Raw genomic sequence first — 21,190 nt, forward strand, 5'->3', positions numbered from 1 at the left:
ATGTTTCAACTGCATCCGCTACCCATTCCATTGAGAGAGCCTGTATGCCTGGGAACATCCAGTAAACACATAACAAGCAGAAAGGACAACCACCACATAGACAAATATTCGTGTCTGCAGGCAGCTCCAACAGGCAGGGACACACACAGGGGGATGAGTACTGGGTCACAATGGAGAAATGGTCATGACCTTCCCCCTGAAATTGCTGAGTCACTGTCACAACCCAGCATATATGTGGAGACCCATTATGGAAGCAGAGGTTAGAAACATTACAGCCATGGCAGAGCATATCAGACTGATGCCATGTATGACTGTTTCTTGGAAGTATGAACTATTCCAGCTTTATCTCTTAGTCAAGGGTCTTCACATATGCACAAAAAACAGTCCATCTATGACAAAATGCCTTCCGTAGGAATCAAACCTGCTACTAAATGACCTGAAGACCACAAGGTCAGTGGTTACCACCTGTATAAGACCAGGATCTAGCTCCCATTATCAGAATCTTCTTGCTTCCCAGTAGATGCAGTAACATAGACATTGCTGTTTTCCTGCACATGATAAAAGTAGAATGCAATATTGTGCCCTAAAAGCATGTTGATGCTCTTAATAATTGATTCAGAACTATATGATGCACATCTGGGTGTCCTTTGATTTTTTTTTTCATTTTTTTACACCACCTGTATTGCAAACCACACACTGGTTCAAGGGCACAATGACCTAAGCTTCAGTCTCAGGATGTAAGCATGTCAGAAACTGCAATGAAGTCACCACAACTGGATCTCATTTCTGTGTTTTATGTCAATGCAGAATTTCATTTTATGCACCTTAAATAAATACAGATAGCTGCAGCTTTTCCATTTACTTGCTTTGCAAATGTTAACACACATTTATCCAGAGGGATACACATACATACAAATGCAAAACAGTGTTAAATATGCCAATCTTCTTCTCATTTCAGATTTGTAGCTAAAAAAGCAAATTATAAAATATTACAAATAATTCCCAGTTTGCTACAGAAAAATTATTTCAACAGTAAATTGATTTGGAAGACAGTTTTACCAGCTGCATGCACCCTGCTTTTCTTCTTTTCAGCCATCCATAGTGATTTATTATCTATAACACAGGACTTTTTGAGTCATGGGAAACAACCATGGCAATCTCTGGAGATCATGAGAAAATATGTCCTGCTAGGAGACATAATTTCTTACTTTCCCCAAGAAATGACACTTCTCACTGCACAGAAGCATACAATGCACTAATATGACCATATTAGTTGGTAGAGTATACTTTTCCCTTTCATTTCTGTTTGTTTTACACTATTTCACAAATTGAAGAAACTTTTTACTCAGAGGAGTGACCCTGTAATTCCGCTGGATTTTAAGTTCAACAGGCAGCTCTGCCTCCGTAAGAGAACCCATCATCTAGGGCTCTGTGGCAACCGCATTAAGTGATTTTGCTCTTGTATTATAATACTAGGCATGCATCCTTCCAGAACTCTGGTATTGGTCAGATTTCCTTTTTGGAGTTAGGTACTGGTCATTCATCAAGCTTTTTGTACGAATGGATTGCGAAATTGGTCATCCACCCTTCCTAGGGTACAGTACTGGTCATTCATCCTATATTTGGTCATTCATTCATCTTTCTTCTGGTATGGCATTAGTTATATGCCACTTTGACAAAATCCAGCTGTCTTCAATAGGCTGTAGACCTATCAGCCAGGCACTTAAAATCTGGAATAAATTAACCACCATTCCAGTCCAAGTAAAACATTTATTTCACTAAATTACTAATTTTCCTTAAACATGTTTAAGACTCAAGGTAAATAAATACCCTTTTGTTAACCAGTTAGGTCAGCTGCAGCAACCCAGCAGCAACGTCTTGTCAAGTGATGAGCATGAAATGTAGTTAGCCTTAAGAGTAGTTAACAAAACTTTCTTTTCCCATTTTTTCAAATTTTCTTTTTCCTAACTACCTCAGTCTACTGCGTATCTCACACACCTTTGCATTTTGCACACTCATAATACACTTAAATCTCTTTTTTCACCTCAATACTTTAATACAATTTTATTGCCGGTTCCTGTTATAACTTTCAGGCTAACAGACTATCCCAACACAGAAACATCTATTACTCTCCTACACCTGAACAAGCACAAAACTATTTTCACAGCTGCCTTATGTATTCCCCCAGGCAACAACACCGCCATTCCTAAAGACCTCCTTCAATGGTTTTCCACTAATGCAAACAAAACTACTGTTAAGAGTATGCTCAACAAGGTATTAAGATTGAAAGTAATTTACTACAAATATGCAACATAAATAAGGTATAAAATAAAGCTTGCTTAAATGCAGAAATGCAGTTTAGCAATAAGTAATTAGCACCCATACTAAATGACGGTGGCTTGAAAAATAAGGAATCTGCTTAATGGACATGTTTCCTTACAGACTCAGCAAAAATGTAAAAAAAAAATAAGTGTGAGCATTTCACACTATCAGCAAAAAAGCTGACCTCTTGCAGACTTAGCAAAAATGCTAAAAAAATGATGTCTGCATTTCACATTTTCAGCCAGAAAGCTAAACCTGCTTCCTTAAGGACTGGACAACAGGAAAACAATTTGTATGTGTTTCTATCATATGACATTGTTAAGCAAAGAAGTTTGAATGGATATGCTTTCATCAAGTCAGCATTTGCACAAGATGGTTCCTTAAAAACAATACCAACATTACTTCTCTACAGGATGAAAACATATTTTTCTGCAAACACCAGCAGAAAAGACCAAAATAGAATACCAAGGAGAACACGAGGATGTAAAAACACTATAAAGAGACTACAGCAGATAAAATTGTTAAATGTATTTATATTGCATCTCTCACATCATCCATGCTGATTGGGAAGTAAAGTTGTACAGTGTAACTAAAGCTGCAACAGTAGTATGTGTGGTTTGTTATAAAAAGTTATTTATTGGTTACTGTTTTTAAAGTGACAGAGTTAGGTGCTGCATCAGTGTACACTCTGCAAGTTTCTGTGGGCAACAGACTGTAAATGCAATTATAACTAGACTTTGATTTCAGCAGAATCCAGCCAGCAAGACCTTAGTGTCTTAAGAAGACGTTGGATCCATCACACTAAGCAGCACCATAATAAATTAATTTTTCAACTACTACACCCGTGGATGTAAATATAGATGATTTACTTGTAAACACCGATTCCCCAGTCCTATTAACCTATTCATTTTCACTCAAGTAACCACCTCATCCACTAGAATCAACCAACACAGCAACAGGCACTCACTACTAACACTGGATTCTTAGCACCAGCACCTCACCCTTACACCTTTGGCGCTCTCCCAGGCAACATCAGTGACTATCTTCCCACATTTATCACACCCCAAACATACAGAACAAGAAATCAGACTTTCCTTTTTTAACAAAGACACCTTTATAAACTACCTCTCTCACTACAACTGGAATGCTCTAAAAAAAAACTACCACTAGAATATGCTGTTACCTATTTCAGTAAAACATTTCTTAACAAACCAAATGAGTTAGGTCCCATAAGAACAAAAAGAACCAAAAGTAACTCTGCCCCACGACTCAACAAAGAAAACAAACAACTCGTGCTAAACATACAGACAAAGGCTGGAAGACATGGTATAAAGACAGAACACAACAGAAGTGGCAAACTTTAGACAGCTTAGAAATTGATGTACACAACAGGTCAGACTAGTTACAACTGCATTCTTTCACTCACTTCAAGGCAAACATCACCACGATCCCAAGCAATTCTGAACAGCCATAAGAACACCACTATACTATGGTCAAACCACCACCTCATCTTCTATCACAAACAACAACACAGATACTATAGCCACCCAATTCAACACACCATTCACTGTGTCTTGTCTCTACTAGAATCTAATCCATCCTCTCTCTGTCCCCAACAACAATACTCACAATACCGACTTTTTTGTTCTACCAAGTATCTATCTTGCCTACCAAAAATTACGTTCAAAAACTGATAGCCACTGCACTAACTGTTGACAAACTCCCACCCAAGTACCTTAATTTAGCTGACAATGTCCTGGCATACCCCCATCTCAATACTCATAAACAGTTTTATCACAGAAAACTATGTATCCACTATCTGAAATAAACTCACATGTACCACTTCACAAAGGTGGATCAGCCACAGACCTCTCCAACTACTGCTCCACTGCAGTTCTCTCCCCTCTGTCCAAAATCTTAGACAGATGCATACACTTCCAATTCCTAACGCATCTCATAAACAACAAACTACTGTCCCCTATACAACATGGCTTTTGACCACACCACACCACAACAGCAGCTCTGCTTAGTATCTCAGAAACCATAAATACCAACAGATACAATCCTCCCTGTTCTGAGTCTGTCAAAAGCATTTGACCCCATATCCCACCAACTCTTAATCAATGAACTGTCTTCCCCATCACTATCTCATTCAGCTCTTATTTGGTTCTGCAGCTATCTCTCCAACAGGGTCTATATCACATGTTCAAAGTTTAATGACTTTGAACGTTAAATAATCAAACTTAAATGTTCAAAGTTGTAAAACTTTCAACATATGATAAAAAAAAAACATAAAACAAACATACCTGACTACTGTAAGCAGGGGAGCAAGCTCCCCTGCACCCTCTACCCCCTGCTACTTAAATATACCAACTCCAAGACAGCACTACATTGAAGTATAGGGAAATATTCCCTACGGCGATCTCACTTTATTGAAGTGCGGTCTCGGAGTTGATATATTTAAGTAGCGGGGGTTGTGGGGGGACAGCAGTCCAGTAAGTTTCTTTTTTTTTTTTTTTTTATCATATGTTCGAAGTTTTACAACTTCCAACATTTAAGTTTGATTATTTAACGTTCAAAGTTGTTAAACTTCAAACATATGATACAGAACCTCCAAAAGACAAGAGGTCATAAAATGGAATCAGGACCTATCCCCCTTCCTCCCTTTTTCTGCTGATATACCACAGAGTTCAGTTCTAGGCCCAGCATTCTTTAATATTTTCACAAACAACCTGCATAAAACCAGCAAACCTGCCACCTTAGTGCAATATACAGACAATGCCACCATCATCCGCTGAGATCATCCACTGAGCCTCAACCATTCCATTACTTCAACAAATGACTCAAGACTCCTTCACATTCATATACTTAAGGCTCATTAGCTAATCCTAAATGCCACAAAAACAAAATTAATGCTTTTCACACCCACATCCCTTTCAAAACCCTGTACACGCTTTAATAGTACTTCAGCCACCACCACCATATAAACTGTAACAAATAGCAAACTACTACGAGGCATAATAGCCATGTATCTAGAATTTGACCTGAATATCATCCAGGCCATCAAGAAAACTCATTAAAAACTGGGCTTCCTCCACTGAAACAAATCCTACTTCACAGACTCATCAAGAAAATCCTTAGCATCATCCTACCTTCTCCCCTCCCTTCGCTATGCATCACCCATAATAACCAACATTCAAGCCTCCCTACTAAAATATTGGACTTTCTGTGACCTGAATGGGTGTGGTGGAGTTGCACATTTATTCTTTTTCTCTATGTCTGTAGTATAGCCTGTTTATTGCAGAGGTCCACCAGACCGGTGTTCTTGTCAAGGTGGAGTGAGTCTTGGTTTACCAGCGATGGCACGATCCATACATCTGTGTAGGTGCTTATAGACTGCATTTGTAAATCTGTATATATCTCGAGCAGTGTTTCCCCTTAGCGTGAGGGCTGTGAAACCCCCCACCCCTGTCACTAGTAGTGTAAATTTAGCTGTAGGAAAGGTATACACTGTGGTATCCGTGGGTGGGGGAGATGCTTGGGTGTGGAAACAGTGAATAGTTCATGGTCAGATCTAACCAGTGACCGGTTAACCTCCACTGTGGTGCACCTGTTGCCAAGTTGGTGATGACCACATCTAGTAGTTTCCACCCCATGTTAGGGAGGTTACCACCTGATACAGGGCATATGAAGTGATACATTCCAGGAAGCGCTGGTCCTGGAAGTGAGTACCACAGTATGTTTCCCAGTTAATGGTATGGTAGTTGACATCAACCAATGCAATGGTGTGCGTTAGGACGGTCGTGTTCTCCACTGTCACCAGGTAGGTGAAGTGGAGGTCCTGGGTCATGGAGGGTGATCCGTAGCAGGCCACATTCCACATTGCAGTTGTGGCTGATGTTAGCTGCACATGGATGATCACAGAGGTATCATGCTGCCCCACTAACCTGGAGGTGTAAGTATCCCTGATGAATATGGATACAGCCCCTCCATGTCTGTCAGTCCATGTTCTGTGGCTGAAATGTGTGGTATGGGTTTGTAGTCTGGTAGTGCTGGTGTGCTCTCAGGAGCCTTAAGACAGATTTCAGTTAATGCACAGATGTTGATGTTGTCCATCCTGAGGAGTGCTGTGAGTGCATGCATGTTGTGATCACAACCTCTGGTGTTGAGTAGCATAAACCTCATTGAATCTGCTATTGTGCTGTTTACGGAGCTGGTATTCACCTTCAAGACTCTCCTAAATAAGGCACCATTGGGGCACCAATAGCCTTGGCCAGTATTCCAAAGTGTAAGGCTGACACATAGGCCAGTATGGTATCATTGCATGCATGTTCCCCATCTGTGCTTGTTTTTCATCTCCCCTGTAGGTAACCTAGTGGCAATAGAAAGCCTTAAACTTATACAAGTCTTCTAGCTTCCAAGACAGGCTTTTGGAGTGACTAAGTATCAGTGTTCTATATGTTCTTGCTGTACTCAAATGTTTTCTGACTACATGGTGAGTTCACACTGTATATTGTGATCTGAAGGTCTGTTTATTCACATATTATGGCTGTGATGTCCTGCACGTTAGAGGTTCACAGATAGCCTACTATCTATCTGTCCAAGGGCAATTAGAAGCATAGCAACAGTGTGTTGGCCTTCCCCACACCATTGATGAAGTAACTGAGCCTCTGTCAAGCATAGCCAATGAAGCAATTCCAGGCAGAGTTGCTGGAAGCTGTTGAAGACTGGGATTGTGGAGGGTGATAGGGGCACTTAGTGATCTAAAGAGGGCATGTTAATGTGGCAATTCAACACCAGTCAATTCCCCATACAGGTCTTGCAGCTATCAAACTGGACAGGCTCCCCCACCCCCTGGTTCTATGGTTCTGGGACACATGATCCCAGGGGTGTATAGTCTGTTACCCATTCACACAAGTATAGTTATCCCCTCTAGAAAAAAACATGTACCCATGAATTACCACATAGGTGGCAGTACAATAAACATCGAAAGTGTGATGAGAGACTTAGGGACACAGGTGAACAGTGGTCTCACTTTCGATAACCACATCGCCACAACAGTCAGGAAATCCTTCTATGTGGCACACCTCATCACTAAGGGCTTTTCATCCAGAAAAAAGGAGGTAATTGTCCCACTGTACTCATCCCTCATTAGACCCATTATAGAGTATAATGTCCCATTTGGTATGTACCTCACAAGACATCTGCAACAGCTGGAAAGGCCACAGAAATACCTCACTAAAAGTATCACAGGCCTAAAGCAGATGCCATATGCTAACCATCTAAAAAAACTCCAGCTATACTCTGTTGCATATCGTCTACTCAGAGGCGATCTCTGCTTAACATACAAGGCCATGTCAAACCCTGAGCTGTTGGACATGCTCCACTTAAAGAAATCCCAATCCCTCAGAACGACACGCTCCAGAGATCTAAACTTTGTCATCACAATGAACAAAACATGCTGAAGGGATAGGTTCCTGACCCAGAGACTGCCCATACTCTGAAATAGACTTGCCCATACATGTCAAGCAGAGCGCCTCCTTGGCCCTCTTCAAAAGGAACCTTGATGATTGGATGGGAGATAGGAAATTCACCCCCGGGGATCATGTCAGTCGCCCTGCTAGACAGGGGTCCACAGAAGTAAATATTGTGGGAAGAAATATCCAGGGAATTGTTATGACTAGGCTTGTATAGGCCCTAGGGCCGATAGCCTAGTACCAGCCTATGAACCTATTAGAGGCAGATTTAACAAAATAGCCAAGTTTGCAGCCAATACATCATACTGTAAACACTACTGCTTAACACTAAAGAAGCTCAACTGGCTAGAACTACCTATCTCCACCGTGGTACTTTCACTCAGGTAATCAGAGCCTACTAATAACTTCCAAATCTCGTAATACAGCTGGAGACTCACTATACTCATCCTATGGTACCAGACAGTAGAACTCCCTGCCCATCCCACTAAAATAGGATGGCTGTGCATCTAGCTTTACGCACAATCTAGAACAGCACCTAGACTCTTCCTGGTTCTGTTTTTGCTCACACCCTGAGTAAATTACATTTCCTCTCTCAGATCACTATCACCAACTCCTGAGTTTACGGCTCTCCTACCTTATCTTGTAAATGTAAATAAATCTTATCTATATTTATAACTGTATACTGCTTTTCATCGCTCCTTTGTAAATTAAATTTGTATACTGCTGTATATATAAATGCAACCTGTTTATTATTGTATAATATTGCTTCAGAAATCAAATTGTATTAACCTCTGTCTTGACTGCATTAGTCCCTGGATGATTCTAAAATCCCATTTCTACTGTTACGAAACTGATTCTTTTTTCAATGGAAAAAACTTTAATGAAGTTTTTCTCCCCGGGCTTCTGCTGAAAATGGGCCTAAGTGCCCAGTCACACCATCCTGGTAAACAAAAGGCAATCAATCAACCAATACATAAAAAAACAAAACAAACAAACAAAGTGACTTGCTCAGGGTCATACAATAGGTAAATGACGGCTATGGGAATAAAGCCCTGTACCACAATAGTCATAACCCGCAGTGGTGCAATGGTTAGTGTTGTCGCCTCACGGCAAGAGGTTCTCCTGTTCAATTCTCGGCTGGACGCCTTCTGTGTGGAGTTTACATGTCCTCCCCACGGTCAAGTGACGTTTAAAGACATGCAGGTAGGTGCGTGCATCACAGGGTGTGCCTTCTTTCATCATATAAAGTTAGATTACTATTTCATAATGTATATGTGTGTGTATGTACATCATCTATTATCAAGTAATGTTGCTCATGTTCATTAAATCCCATGTAGGCAGCAAAGAACAGCAGAGTAACTCTCAACCTTCCATGTGAATGCTACCTCTGACAATGTGGAACACTTTCTAATGACTTCAATTGCAAAACTCACAGCATGGTCATTAACTGTCTCTTCCATAGGTTTATAGGATCAAGTACAGTTTCCCTTTCTGTGCTTGAAATGACCTATCCCATTTGGTTATAGATGGCCTTACTCATCCTATGGTCAATAATTATATATTATCCCCGATGAGAATTAGGTAATTCCTACTTAACAAAAAAAAAAATGGTTCTTTTGAAGAAATTAATATGATTCAACCATATTCAATTTTATTTACCATGGATATTTCTTTCTTAACAATGACTATATGTCAGACTTTTCAATATGGAACAGTGTGGAATACAGAATTTTTACAACTCAAGATGAGGATCGTTCCTCATAATGAGGTAGACATGAGAGGTATGAATAGCAGGATTGCAGAAACACTTAAAGATTCTACTACTGAGTCCTAAGTGATAGCACAAGGGAAAAACATTCACCTTCCTAACTTTCAGTGGCCACAAGCAGGTAGTAACGATGGGGATGGGGTCTGGGAATGTACTAATGCCAATTAGGCAGGGGATGGGTCTGGGGATATACTAATGCCGATTAGGCATGTGATGGGGTCTGGAGATGTGCTAAGGCCAATTAGGCAGGGGATTGGGGTCTGGGGATATACTAAGGCCAGTTAGGCAGGGGATGGGGTCTGGGGGGTGTAGTAAGCCCAATTACGCAGGGGATGGGGTCTGGGATGTACTAAGGTCAATTAGGCAGGGGATGGGGTCTGGGATGTACTACGGTCAGTTAGGCAGGGGATGGGATCTGGGGATGTACTAAGTTAAATTAGGCAGGAGATGGGTTCTGGGGATGTACTAAGCCCAATTAGGCAAGAGATGGGGTCTGGGGGGTGTAGTAAGCCCGATTAGGCAGGGGATGGGTCTGGGGATGTATTAAGGCCAATTAGGCAGGGGATGGGGTCTGGGGATGTACTAAGGCAATTTACGCAGGAGATGGGTTCTGGGAATGTACCAAGTCCAATTAGGCAGGGGTTGAGGTCTGGGAATTTACTAAGGCCGATTAGGCAGTCAGTCACACAGGAATGTAATAGTTAGTATTTACATGGGGGGTGGTTTAAACTGATGACACAGTTCAAAATTTTATGCTGCAATCTTATAGACAGGAAGCATCACAGACTGTGTACAAATGTGAGAGAAATGTTTATCATGCCCAAACTCCTTAATGCAAGGGCATTTTGTTAAATGATTTATTCAGTCATTCACTTTCAGTTTATCCTGTTAAGGACCGTATGGCACCAGGACTCTTTCCCAGCAAACAACGGGATAAAGGCATGGAGATAATTATGGACAGTACCACAGTCGACTGCAGGATACATCAACACATTCAGACAAAGACACATACACTAGCGTGCACACATACATATACAAACACACACACACACACACACACACACACACACACACACACACACACACACACACACACACACACACACACACTCTCTCTCTCTCTCTCTCACACAGACACAGAACAATGGGCAATTTAGTTTATTATGAGTTCATTTATTGATATTTGCATTTAGACATCAAAGAAGACCAAAGACTCCTATAAAATAATAGGCACAATACATGCAAACTCTACAGAGATGGAAACTCAGCAAATTGGAATCAAACCAGACAACCCTGTACTAAGAGGCAGCGATGCTAACCATTGTAGCACTGTGACACAAATTTAAGATGCTTTGCCTATTAAGTTAGCAGGTTGTTCTAAGTCCTATTTAGGCTCTGGCTATGTGCCCACAACATAGAGAGTCCAGGTGCACATCTGTATGCATCACTATGTTCCCTCTATGCTTAAATAATTACTCTATTTATAGGCTTTCTGGATCTTAATGGACGTCATTTTGACAGCTATCAAGGGAAGTTTGCATTTTTGCCATTTTCTCCCAGTCCCTAATTATAAAAACTGCTAGGCACTGGAAAGAGGTGTACTTGGGCCATTCATGGAGCATGTATCCTCACTTTTACATGGGGGTCTCCTCTCCAAGCCATTCTGCTCCTCCATTTGGAGCACAAGCAGTGGTCCTATTGGTCTCCACAAGGAAAACTGCACCTCTTAGTGTGGCCTCTATGTGTACACAAACTCCTCCTACCCCTGGGAGAGGTAAGCAGGCTATGTCCTTTCAATCCTTCCCCTCTCTGTTTGGCTGTAGTGCTGGGGCCACTAATCCAACCCCAACTGCCTGGATCGCAGTTTGGGTTGCTTCATCTCTTTGCCCCATAGAGTTATGCTGCCCTTCTGGGTCTCTGTTAAAAAGGATGTCTGTGTCTGCAAGAAAAAGGTATGTATAAAAAGAACTAGTGAGTTTTTGTGCTACAGAATTAGAACTGTTTACACAGTCCTGTTTGAGGGACTTTCAGTGCCTACTTAGCCAACAGAGTAATTGATCAAACTGCTTTTGAACTGTACAGTAACATGCAACATATACCACAGCTGTTAGTAATACATAAAGATATTACATCATGCAGAGAAGTTCTGTTTTGCATAATTAAAATACCTACCAGATGCGGTTTTACCGGAAGTGTTATTACTGAAAAGTCTTGTACCAATTCATCAGTATTATGGCAGTCCTCGCATTCAAGAATGTTAACAACTCTGCTCTGAAAAATCTGTAAAAAATCCATCACATGTTAAAAACATTACAAATTTAAACAGTGGAGATACATGGTTATTCTATCTGTACAGCACAGAAGATTAAAACAATAAGCTGTCAACACACATAATCCTATACTCCTTTAACCTCCATTTACTTATTATGAGACTCCGAGCAAGTCACTTAATGAGGTGGTGCTCCTAGGTCACAAATGAAAAAGAAATACAGGACATGCAGGTATGACAATGACCTCCTAACATGTTTCATACTCTATACCTGAGTTTGAGTACATCTATTTCTGTATGTATGCATGCTGCATTGCTCTACACAAGCAACTTCTGCATCACCTCTGAAAAGAGGCACTTATGCCTAACAGGCTCACCTAATTAACAAATGAGTTAAAAAATAATATATTACACATTCTACTTGTAATTTTGATAATGTAACTTTTAGTATAAACTGTACAATTTTCAAGGCCAGATTAAAAGCTAAGCATTCTAAAAATACTTATGTTTTAAGAAGAGCTGATATTTTCAAGTGGTACCAGTATACTATACATAACAGAAGAGTACAGACTTTTTGTAAAAATAAATTAAAAAAAATTAGTGCTAAATGTAATATGGCATTTCATTCAGACACATCAGAAACTATTTTTAATTAAGGACATGAATAATTAGCACATAAAATGTGCTGACATGATTATAACTAGACACACACACACACACACACACACACACACACACACACACACACACACACACACGTCAGTATCTAGACAATATATAACCTCACTCATTAAAGAAGCAGTAACTCAGTTTCTTGAAATGCTAAGAAGGAAAATTAGAAGTTATGTACCTACCATAACGTTCCATGTTAGTTGTCTTCTCTCGCCTTCTTTCTTGCTGGATGGGTTCGACTCGGCACTTGCTAAGCTCGAGAGCTAATTTTACCAGCTCGAGGCAACCCTATATCCCATGATGCAAGGCGGAGATTACTCAGATCTCGTTTGGTAGCTAAAGAAATAGCAGTATTTTCCTCCAACTTAAGAGGAGGAAGAAAATAAGGATACTAAATAACATCATAACCCTCTAGAAAGGATCAACATAATCTAGTGACACTAGGAGTTGAACAGCTAGAAAAAGGTAATAACCTCTTAATAGAAGATGTATAATCTTCCCGGTCTGACCAGGCTAGGGGGATGGAGGGCGGGATGCAAGAAAGAAGGCGAGAAGACAACTAACATGGAACGTTATGGTAGGTACATAACTTCTAAATGTTAAGTTGTCAATCTCGCCTTCATTCTTGCTGGATGGGACCGCGTCCCTAGCACCTCTATCCTGGGTGGCTCAATGGAACAGACTCTTGAGAACGGTGGAACCAAAATTTGCTCTGTCTCTGGAGACCAAATCTAATTTGTAATGTGAAACAAAGGTATGAGGAGAGGTCCATATGGCTGCTGCATAAATAGTGTCTATTGGAAGTCTAGCTTGAAAAGCTGTAGATGTAGCTAGAGCTCTGGTAGAATGGGCTTTTGGGTTAGAAACCAACTCTTTGCCTCTGAGCTGATAAATGTAAGTGATCACAGAAGACAGCCACCTAGATAAAGTTACCTTAGAAACTGGAAGGCCTTTCCTGTTCTCTGCATAGGATAGAAAAAGTTGATCAGATTTCCTAAAAATTTTGATAATGTAACTTTTAGTATAAACTGTACAATTTTCAAGGCCAGATTAAAAGCTAAGCATTCTAAAAATACTTATGTTTTAAGAAGAGCTGATATTTTCAAGTGGTACCAGTATACTATACATAACAGAAGAGTACAGACTTTTTGTAAAAATAAATTAAAAAAAATTAGTGCTAAATGTAATATGGCATTTCATTCAGACACATCAGAAACTATTTTTAATTAAGGACATGAATAATTAGCACATAAAATGTGCTGACATGATTATAACTAGACACACACACACACACACACACACACACACACACACGTCAGTATCTAGACAATATATAACCTCACTCATTAAAGAAGCAGTAACTCAGTTTCTTGAAATGCTAAGAAGGAAAATTAGAAGTTATGTACCTACCATAACGTTCCATGTTAGTTGTCTTCTCTCGCCTTCTTTCTTGCTGGATGGGTTCGACTCGGCACTTGCTAAGCTCGAGAGCTAATTTTACCAGCTCGAGGCAACCCTATATCCCATGATGCAAGGCGGAGATTACTCAGATCTCGTTTGGTAGCTAAAGAAATAGCAGTATTTTCCTCCAACTTAAGAGGAGGAAGAAAATAAGGATACTAAATAACATCATAACCCTCTAGAAAGGATCAACATAATCTAGTGACACTAGGAGTTGAACAGCTAGAAAAGGTAATAACCTCTTAATAGAAGATGTATAATCTTCCCGGTCTGACCAGGCTAGGGGGATGGAGGCGAAGAAAGAAGGCGAGAGAAGACAACTAACATGGAACGTTATGGTAGATACATAACTTCTAAATGTTAAGTTGTCAATCTCTCCTTCATTCTTGCTGGATGGGACCGTCCTAGCACCTCTATCCTGGGTGGCTCAATGGAACAGACTCTTGAGAACGGTGGAACCAAAATTTGCTCTGTCTCTGGAGACCAAATCTAATTTGTAATGTGAAACAAAGGTATGAGGAGAGGCCCATATGGCTGCTGCACAAATAGTGTCTATTGGAAGTCTAGCTTGAAAAGCTGTAGATGTAGCTAGAGCTCTGGTAGAATGGGCTTTTGGGTTAGAAACCAACTCTTTGCCTCTGAGCTGATAAATGTAAGTGATCACAGAAGACAGCCACCTAGATAAAGTTACCTTAGAAACTGGAAGGCCTTTCCTGTTCTCTGCATAGGATAGAAAAAGTTGATCAGATTTCCTAAAAATCTTTGTCTTATCCAGATAATATCTGAGCTGACGGTGAACATCAAGATAATGTAACTTTTGTTCAGCTCTATCAGAATAGTTCGGAAAAAATACTGGAAGATCAATGGATTGATTTAGGTTAGTTTGTGATGCCACCTTTGGTAAGAAAGACGGATTAGTTCTTAGGGATACCCTGTCTTTGTGGAATATTAGATAGGGAGGGCGAACACAGAGAGCATAAAGCTCAGATACTCTTCTGGCAGATGTAATGGCAACTAGAAAAAGTGTCTTCCAAGAAAGCAATTTCACAGAACAGGCAGCTGCAGGTTCGAGCGGGGAAGAATCAAGGATGTTAAAATTAAATTTAGATCCCACTGTGGTGGGGGTCTCTAATCGGAGGTTTCAATAAAAGATACCTCAAGGAATGCCTTGCAAAGTTTATGTGACATAATGTTGTGGTCCAAAAGCCTATATGAAAATTTGAAATGGCTGCCAGTTGAACTTTCACTGTGGAAGAAGAGGATCCTGAATGAAAAATGTCAGCTAGGAAGTCCAATACCGAATGAATTGGAGCAGTATAGGGGTCTATGTTCCTAGCTTTTGCCCAGAAAGAGAAACGTCGCCATTTACTAGTGTAAATCTTTCTGGTAGAAGATTTTAGGGAAGCTACTATGATATCCCGTACAGGATTAGAAATCATAGGAAGCCTGGCTAAGGATGGAAGTGGAGCAACCAAGCAGTGAGGTTGAGAGAGGGTATGGATTGGTGCAGTTGACCCGACTGGTGGGTCAAAAGATCTGGAACCGGGTCCAGATGCCATGGCTGTACCAAGAGGTAATGATGTAGGAACGGAAACCATATCTGTCGAGGCCAATAAGGGGCAATGAGAATCAACTTGGCTCTCAAAGCAGTTGCTTTCTGAATTAGCTGAGGTATCAGCGGAAAAGGTGGAAAGGCATAAAGAAGTCCCTGGGGCCAATCTTGGGTTAGAGCGTCTCTGGGGGGATGGCCTGGAAGGGGGAAGAGAGAGAAGAAGTCTGGGCATTTGCTGTTTTGAGGTGTAGCGAAAAGATCGCAGCAAGGAAGACCCCACTTCTGAAAAATCTCTTCCGTCACTGACTGTTTGAGAGACCACTCGTGAGGCATGAGAATAGCTCTGCTCAATCTGTCCGCTATGATGTTGGATTTCCTGGGGATGTGCGTTGCTATCAGAAACCGGTGAGAGGAGATTGCCCATTGCCAAAGTCTGAGAGCCTCGACACAGTGGATAGGACTTGGTTCTGCCCTGTTTGTTTATATACCACACTACGGACATATTGTCCGTTTGGACTGCAATAGTTCCCAGGGAAGAGAGTCGTTGAGGGCTTGCAACGTTAAAAGCACTGCTCTCATCTCCAGAACATTTATGTGCAGATGGTACTCGAAAGGTTGCCAAGTGCCATGGACCATTCTGCCCTGATAATGCCCCCCCCACCCGATCAGGGTGGCATCCGATGTAACCGTGGCAACCGGGGCAAGAGGAACAAATGGTCTGCCTTGATGGATTTGAGGGGACGATATCCACCAAGTCAGATGTCTTTTGCAAGTTGGAGTTACTATGATCTCGTGACGCATGGGAAGTTGTTGAAAGGACCATTGGGTGAATAGCATCCATTGTAGAAGCCGCATGTAAAAGCGGGCGAGGGGAAGAAGTGTTATGGCAGCCACCATAAGACCCAGTACTTTCAGAGCAAATCTGGCCTGAATTTTTTTGCTGAATAGAATCACTTGGACGTGTCTTTGAATGTCCAAGATCCTTTGGTCTGTCAACCTTGCTGAAAGTTGTACGGTGTCCAATCTTGCGCCTATAAAAGTAATATATTGACAAGGCGACAAGGCAGATTTTTCGAAATTTATAGAAATTCCTAGCCCTCTGCAAGTGTGAATGGTGTAATTTCTGGCTTGGAGAAGCTGATGCCTGGTGGTGGCAGTGAGGAGCCAGTCGTCTAGATATGGAAACACCTGGAATCCTTGACGTCTCAGGTGAGCCGTAACCACTGCCATGCATTTGGTGAACACTCTGGGGGCTGTAGTGAGTCCAAAGGGCAGGGCTCTGAATTGGAAGTGATTGGTCCCCAGCCGGAAGCCGAAATCTTCTGGAGCGTCTGTGAATTTTTATGTGGGAGTACGCATCCTGAGGATCTATCGAGCACATCCAATTGTCCTTGCCCAGAAAGGGCAGAATGGACTGAAGCGTGACCATCCGGAATCTTGATTTCTTTACAAACTTGTTGAGTTTGCTGAGATCTAATATTGGTCTCCAGTCTCCTGTCTTTTTTGGAACTAAAAAGAACCTTGAGTAGATTCCGGATCCTATTTGGTCTGCTGGGACTGGCTGGATGGCTCTTTTTACTAGCAGTTTTGATATTTCTAGTACTGCTAATTCCCTTAGACCGGGTGGAACATCTGGAAGGGTTCCCTTTTGTTGAATTGGGGTTTGAATAAAGGGAATTTTGTAACCCTCGGATATAATTGACTGTACCCATTTGTCTTGAGAAAGGAAAGCCAGGCTATTGGGTACAGCAATAGTTTTCCCCGACTGCCTCGAAGGACAATCGGGCAACATCTCAGGGATGCTGAAAGGGTTTGTCAGAAAGAGGCTCTCTGCTACCCTGATTCTGCGGACCACCTCTGCCCCTAGGGCGGCGTCTATTATTGTTACCCCCTCTGCCTCTGGGGGTAAACTGACTTCGTGCGTCAGGAATTAACAAAAATATAATATATATATATATATATATATATATAAAATTAAAGGGGGGGTAGACTAAAAGTCTCTGAAAAGTTCACTTACCAAGAGTTGGTAAAAGAAGGCACCTCGTTAGCGAAGCGGCAAACGAGATCTGAGTAATCTCCGCCTTGCATCATGGGATATAGGGTTGCCTCGAGCTGGTAAAATTAACTCTCGAGCTTAGCAAGTGCCGAGTCGGAGCCGAGGATCAGCTCCGAACCCATCCAGCAAGAATGAAGGCGAGATTGACAACTTAACATCAAAAGTTATGTACTTAACATAATGATAGACCAATGTTGTCTGATCTTCATCTGGTTCACCTGTGGGTTGCCGGATTTGACTGGATCCGACCTCAACACTGATCTTGAAGCATTTTAGTTCCACAGCTTTGACCTCTCTCCTACCCATAACTCCCTGGTCTCCACCATACCACCACAAATCGAGATTTGTCCCCTCATGAATAATATACATCAAAGTATTATCAACAACCTTACTTTTAATGAAAAAGGAAGTGTTATTTTGGCTACTTTCTAAATGATATGAACCAGGCCATGACATGGCTAAAGTCTACTGGCAGTGGTAACTTCTTACTGACATGGAAATCTAAGATCATCTCATTAGTGCCAGTTTTGGCAAGGGGCATGTGGAAGGATGTTGAACCGGATCTATTGTTATGGCAAGTACATGACTTTTGTATCCAATGCTGTCTCTTCTTTTTGCTGGATTCAACTGTGGGACAGACTCCCATGCATACAGCCCTGGGTGGTATCAAGGAAGGACACTCCTATGAATGGTGGAGCCAAAGGATGAGCGAGGTCCGACTGTTCCTCAATTTTATAATGTGACACAAAAGTATACATTGTTTACTTAGTAGCAGCTTACTGATGTTATCAATAGGAAGTTTGCTAGCAAAGGCTGTATGGCCACAGCCTTTGTGGGATGACCTTTAGGCTTAGACCAGTGGTGCACAACCTTTTTGTGGGGAGGGCCACTACACGAATTATTAATGCATCTGTGGACCACCTCAAAACATAGTAAGTCGTTACGAGTTAACAATAGGGACAGGTGACTGGCATTTTTACTTAAGACAGCAGTCATGAAATTGTCTGTTTTCTACATCAACTTTGCATTTAACTTTATTCCGGCTTGCCATGACTTATTACAAACTCTTGCAGAACATTACTACTGTTTACAGACTACAAGTTATAAACAAGAAAGAATAGTTACTTCCACGGCTAAAATTAGAGGTGTGTGTGCAACTGCAGTCAGTTAGATAAGTAAGCACGTGCTGGAAAGTTTGCATGATTAAAGTAAGGCATAGCACCTTTTCACTTTTTTTAAAATTTTTTGGTTACTCTCTAGGGGCCGGATGGCATTGTGTGGTGGGCCGGATTTGGCCCACGGGCCAGACGCTCTGCACCACTGGCTTAGACTGTAAGGATAGATCCTTTTTATTGTACACAAAGGTAATGCAATCTGATAACCATTTGGACAAAATAGCCTTAGTGACTGCTTTGCCCAATTTTTGTTTGGAGAATGCCACAAAGTTGATCACCATGGAAAAAAAGACTGGTAGGTTATAGCCTGATTCAGATTAGCTTCTGATTCCACCTTAGGTAGGAAAGGAGCATTAGTCTTCAGGGAACCCTATCCTTATGAAAACCAAGTAAGGTTGTGTCCAGATGTTTATCCCTGGCTTCAGCAATGAGGAGAGCAAAAGGTTATAGTGGTGTGATAACAGACTGTCGGTTGTAGCTGTGAGGAACCAATCACCGAGATATGGGAAAACATGGATCCCTTGTATGCACCAAGTGTGCTGCTACCCTGCCATGAGTTTAGTGAACACCCAGGGGGCTATGGTGAGTCCAAACGGCAGAGCTCTGAACTGATAGTGGCTAGCTCCCAGATGGAAAGGGAGAAACCTCCACAAATGTTTCTCTACCTTAACGTAATAATATGCGTCCTTGAGGTATATCGAGCGCATCTAATAGTCTTGTCTCAGTAGAAGCAAAATGGACTGTAGCATGACCATCTGGTATTTTTTCTGCTTGACATACTAATTCAAATGACTTGGGTCTAAAATGGGCCTGTGATCCCCTGCATTCTTGGTTATTATCACGAGTGGACTCCGCATTCCATCTGGTCTGTGGGGACCAGACGAATGAATGTTTTTTCTAGCAGCCTGGAGAACTCTGCTGCTGCTAAAAGATCTCAGTGACTTGGTGGGACATTGGGAATGCTTTTCTTTTTGACAAGAGAAAGGGAAAATTGTACAGAATAACCTCTGAAGATAATGTTTATCAGTCAAGAAAAAAGAAGTTATGCACTCACTGTGAAAAAGGGAAATACTGCCAGCCCAGCTATCTAGAATTTTGTAAATAATTCTATTTCATTTGTGAATACTGATATGATTTATACAGAAGTGTGTGTAAAGTACCGAGTTAAAATGCAACCACAGCATGCCCTACTGGAATAGAACAGGAATATACCTGCATTACTGTGACTGTTTAGATGTATATGTTTAATGGAAACGAACACAGGAGGTTAACTTGAAAAAATTCAGAGACAATAGTTAAAATTAAATTGTTTCATAACCACTTAATAAAAGAGATGTTATCTCTCAGGTTCAGTGCAGTAGCAGACACAGACACAACGTCTAGAGCTAGAAGCTTTTTGTATTGTCTTGAAAGAAAAGTAATTAGTAGATTTAAGACGTAGAAGTATTTTATTGTTTTATGGCTTCCAGGATCTGCAAACATCTGAGAGATGTATTTTTCACAGGGAGATGCTAAAATTCTGTTATTTTCTGAAAAAGGGGGTTTAGCTTGGGAACTGAAGTCAGGTGACAAAAAAGTGATGTCCTCCAACCTAACCCAGCAGTAATATTTGATATTAATATAAGAACTCTCTCAGAAAGAGACTGTGCACTTTGTATTTTGTCTTTGACCTAACATCATCAGCTGAAAACACCCACTCACCTCTGCATTTGCCTTGCTGTAAGTAAGTTTTTATGGCATAGTAACTCTTTTAGATTCAGATAGGAATATAGTAAAGTGTAGCTTAGATGTTTTCTTTATTTATTTGAGACTGTCCTGTAATGCTGTTTTAAATATTTCCTGTGATTTTGAACTCTGATGTAACTGATTACTTACTGAGTATTGTCTTGTTCATTTATTTATTATTAAATATATTTAAAACTTTTAATTGCAGCTGGTCTGTTTAAAGATATTTAAGCTTTTAAAGTACTTGCACATCTATTTAGTGACACTGTACAGGCCACTTCTAAATAGCCTTGCTCTTGGTCAGACTGCCATTTGGATTAATAGTAACATTACAGAGCATGATTGGACATCCTTTGCTAAGGGCCTTAAAGTAGCTGTTAAGAGTTGGCTGGTGGCAGTAAAAACTACCTTATTGATTGGGCAGAAGGGGGCATAGCTAGTAAACCTGCACCAGCCTTTCCCAGGTGTGTGTGTGTTTGTATACAAATCAGATCTCAAGGAGTGTGCGTGCATATCAGCTACTTGGGCAGGGACATGAAGAGCTGGCTGGACAGAGAGGGTAATGGAAATCTTGGTTTGGCCACTCAGCTGAGATCTCAACCCTATAGCTGTGCCAGTGGAAAGCCTTATTGGGGATCTGGAGAAAGAGGGAGAAACCAGCTCCAGACTGACTGTGATATCAGTGTGTTCTTAAGGAAACTGCAATTTACTGT

General features: G+C 41.1%; 1 protein-coding gene across 1 annotated transcript in view; it reads right to left on the minus strand.

Annotated features, from left to right (window-relative positions):
* Nucleotides 1–21,190, minus strand: part of LOC122798607 (ubiquitin carboxyl-terminal hydrolase 20-like) — a 1,084,102-nt gene that overhangs the window by 893,777 nt on the left and 169,135 nt on the right. Inside the window, exon 4 of the mRNA XM_044067685.1 lies at nt 11,740–11,847. Within this exon, the coding sequence (XP_043923620.1) occupies nt 11,740–11,847 (108 nt within the window). The remainder of the gene's footprint in view (nt 1–11,739; nt 11,848–21,190) is intronic.

This window comes from Protopterus annectens, chromosome 3.part1 (assembly GCF_019279795.1).
Source record: "Protopterus annectens isolate FY-2018-M chromosome 3.part1, PAN1.0, whole genome shotgun sequence".
Lineage (NCBI taxonomy): Eukaryota > Metazoa > Chordata > Ceratodontiformes > Protopteridae > Protopterus > Protopterus annectens.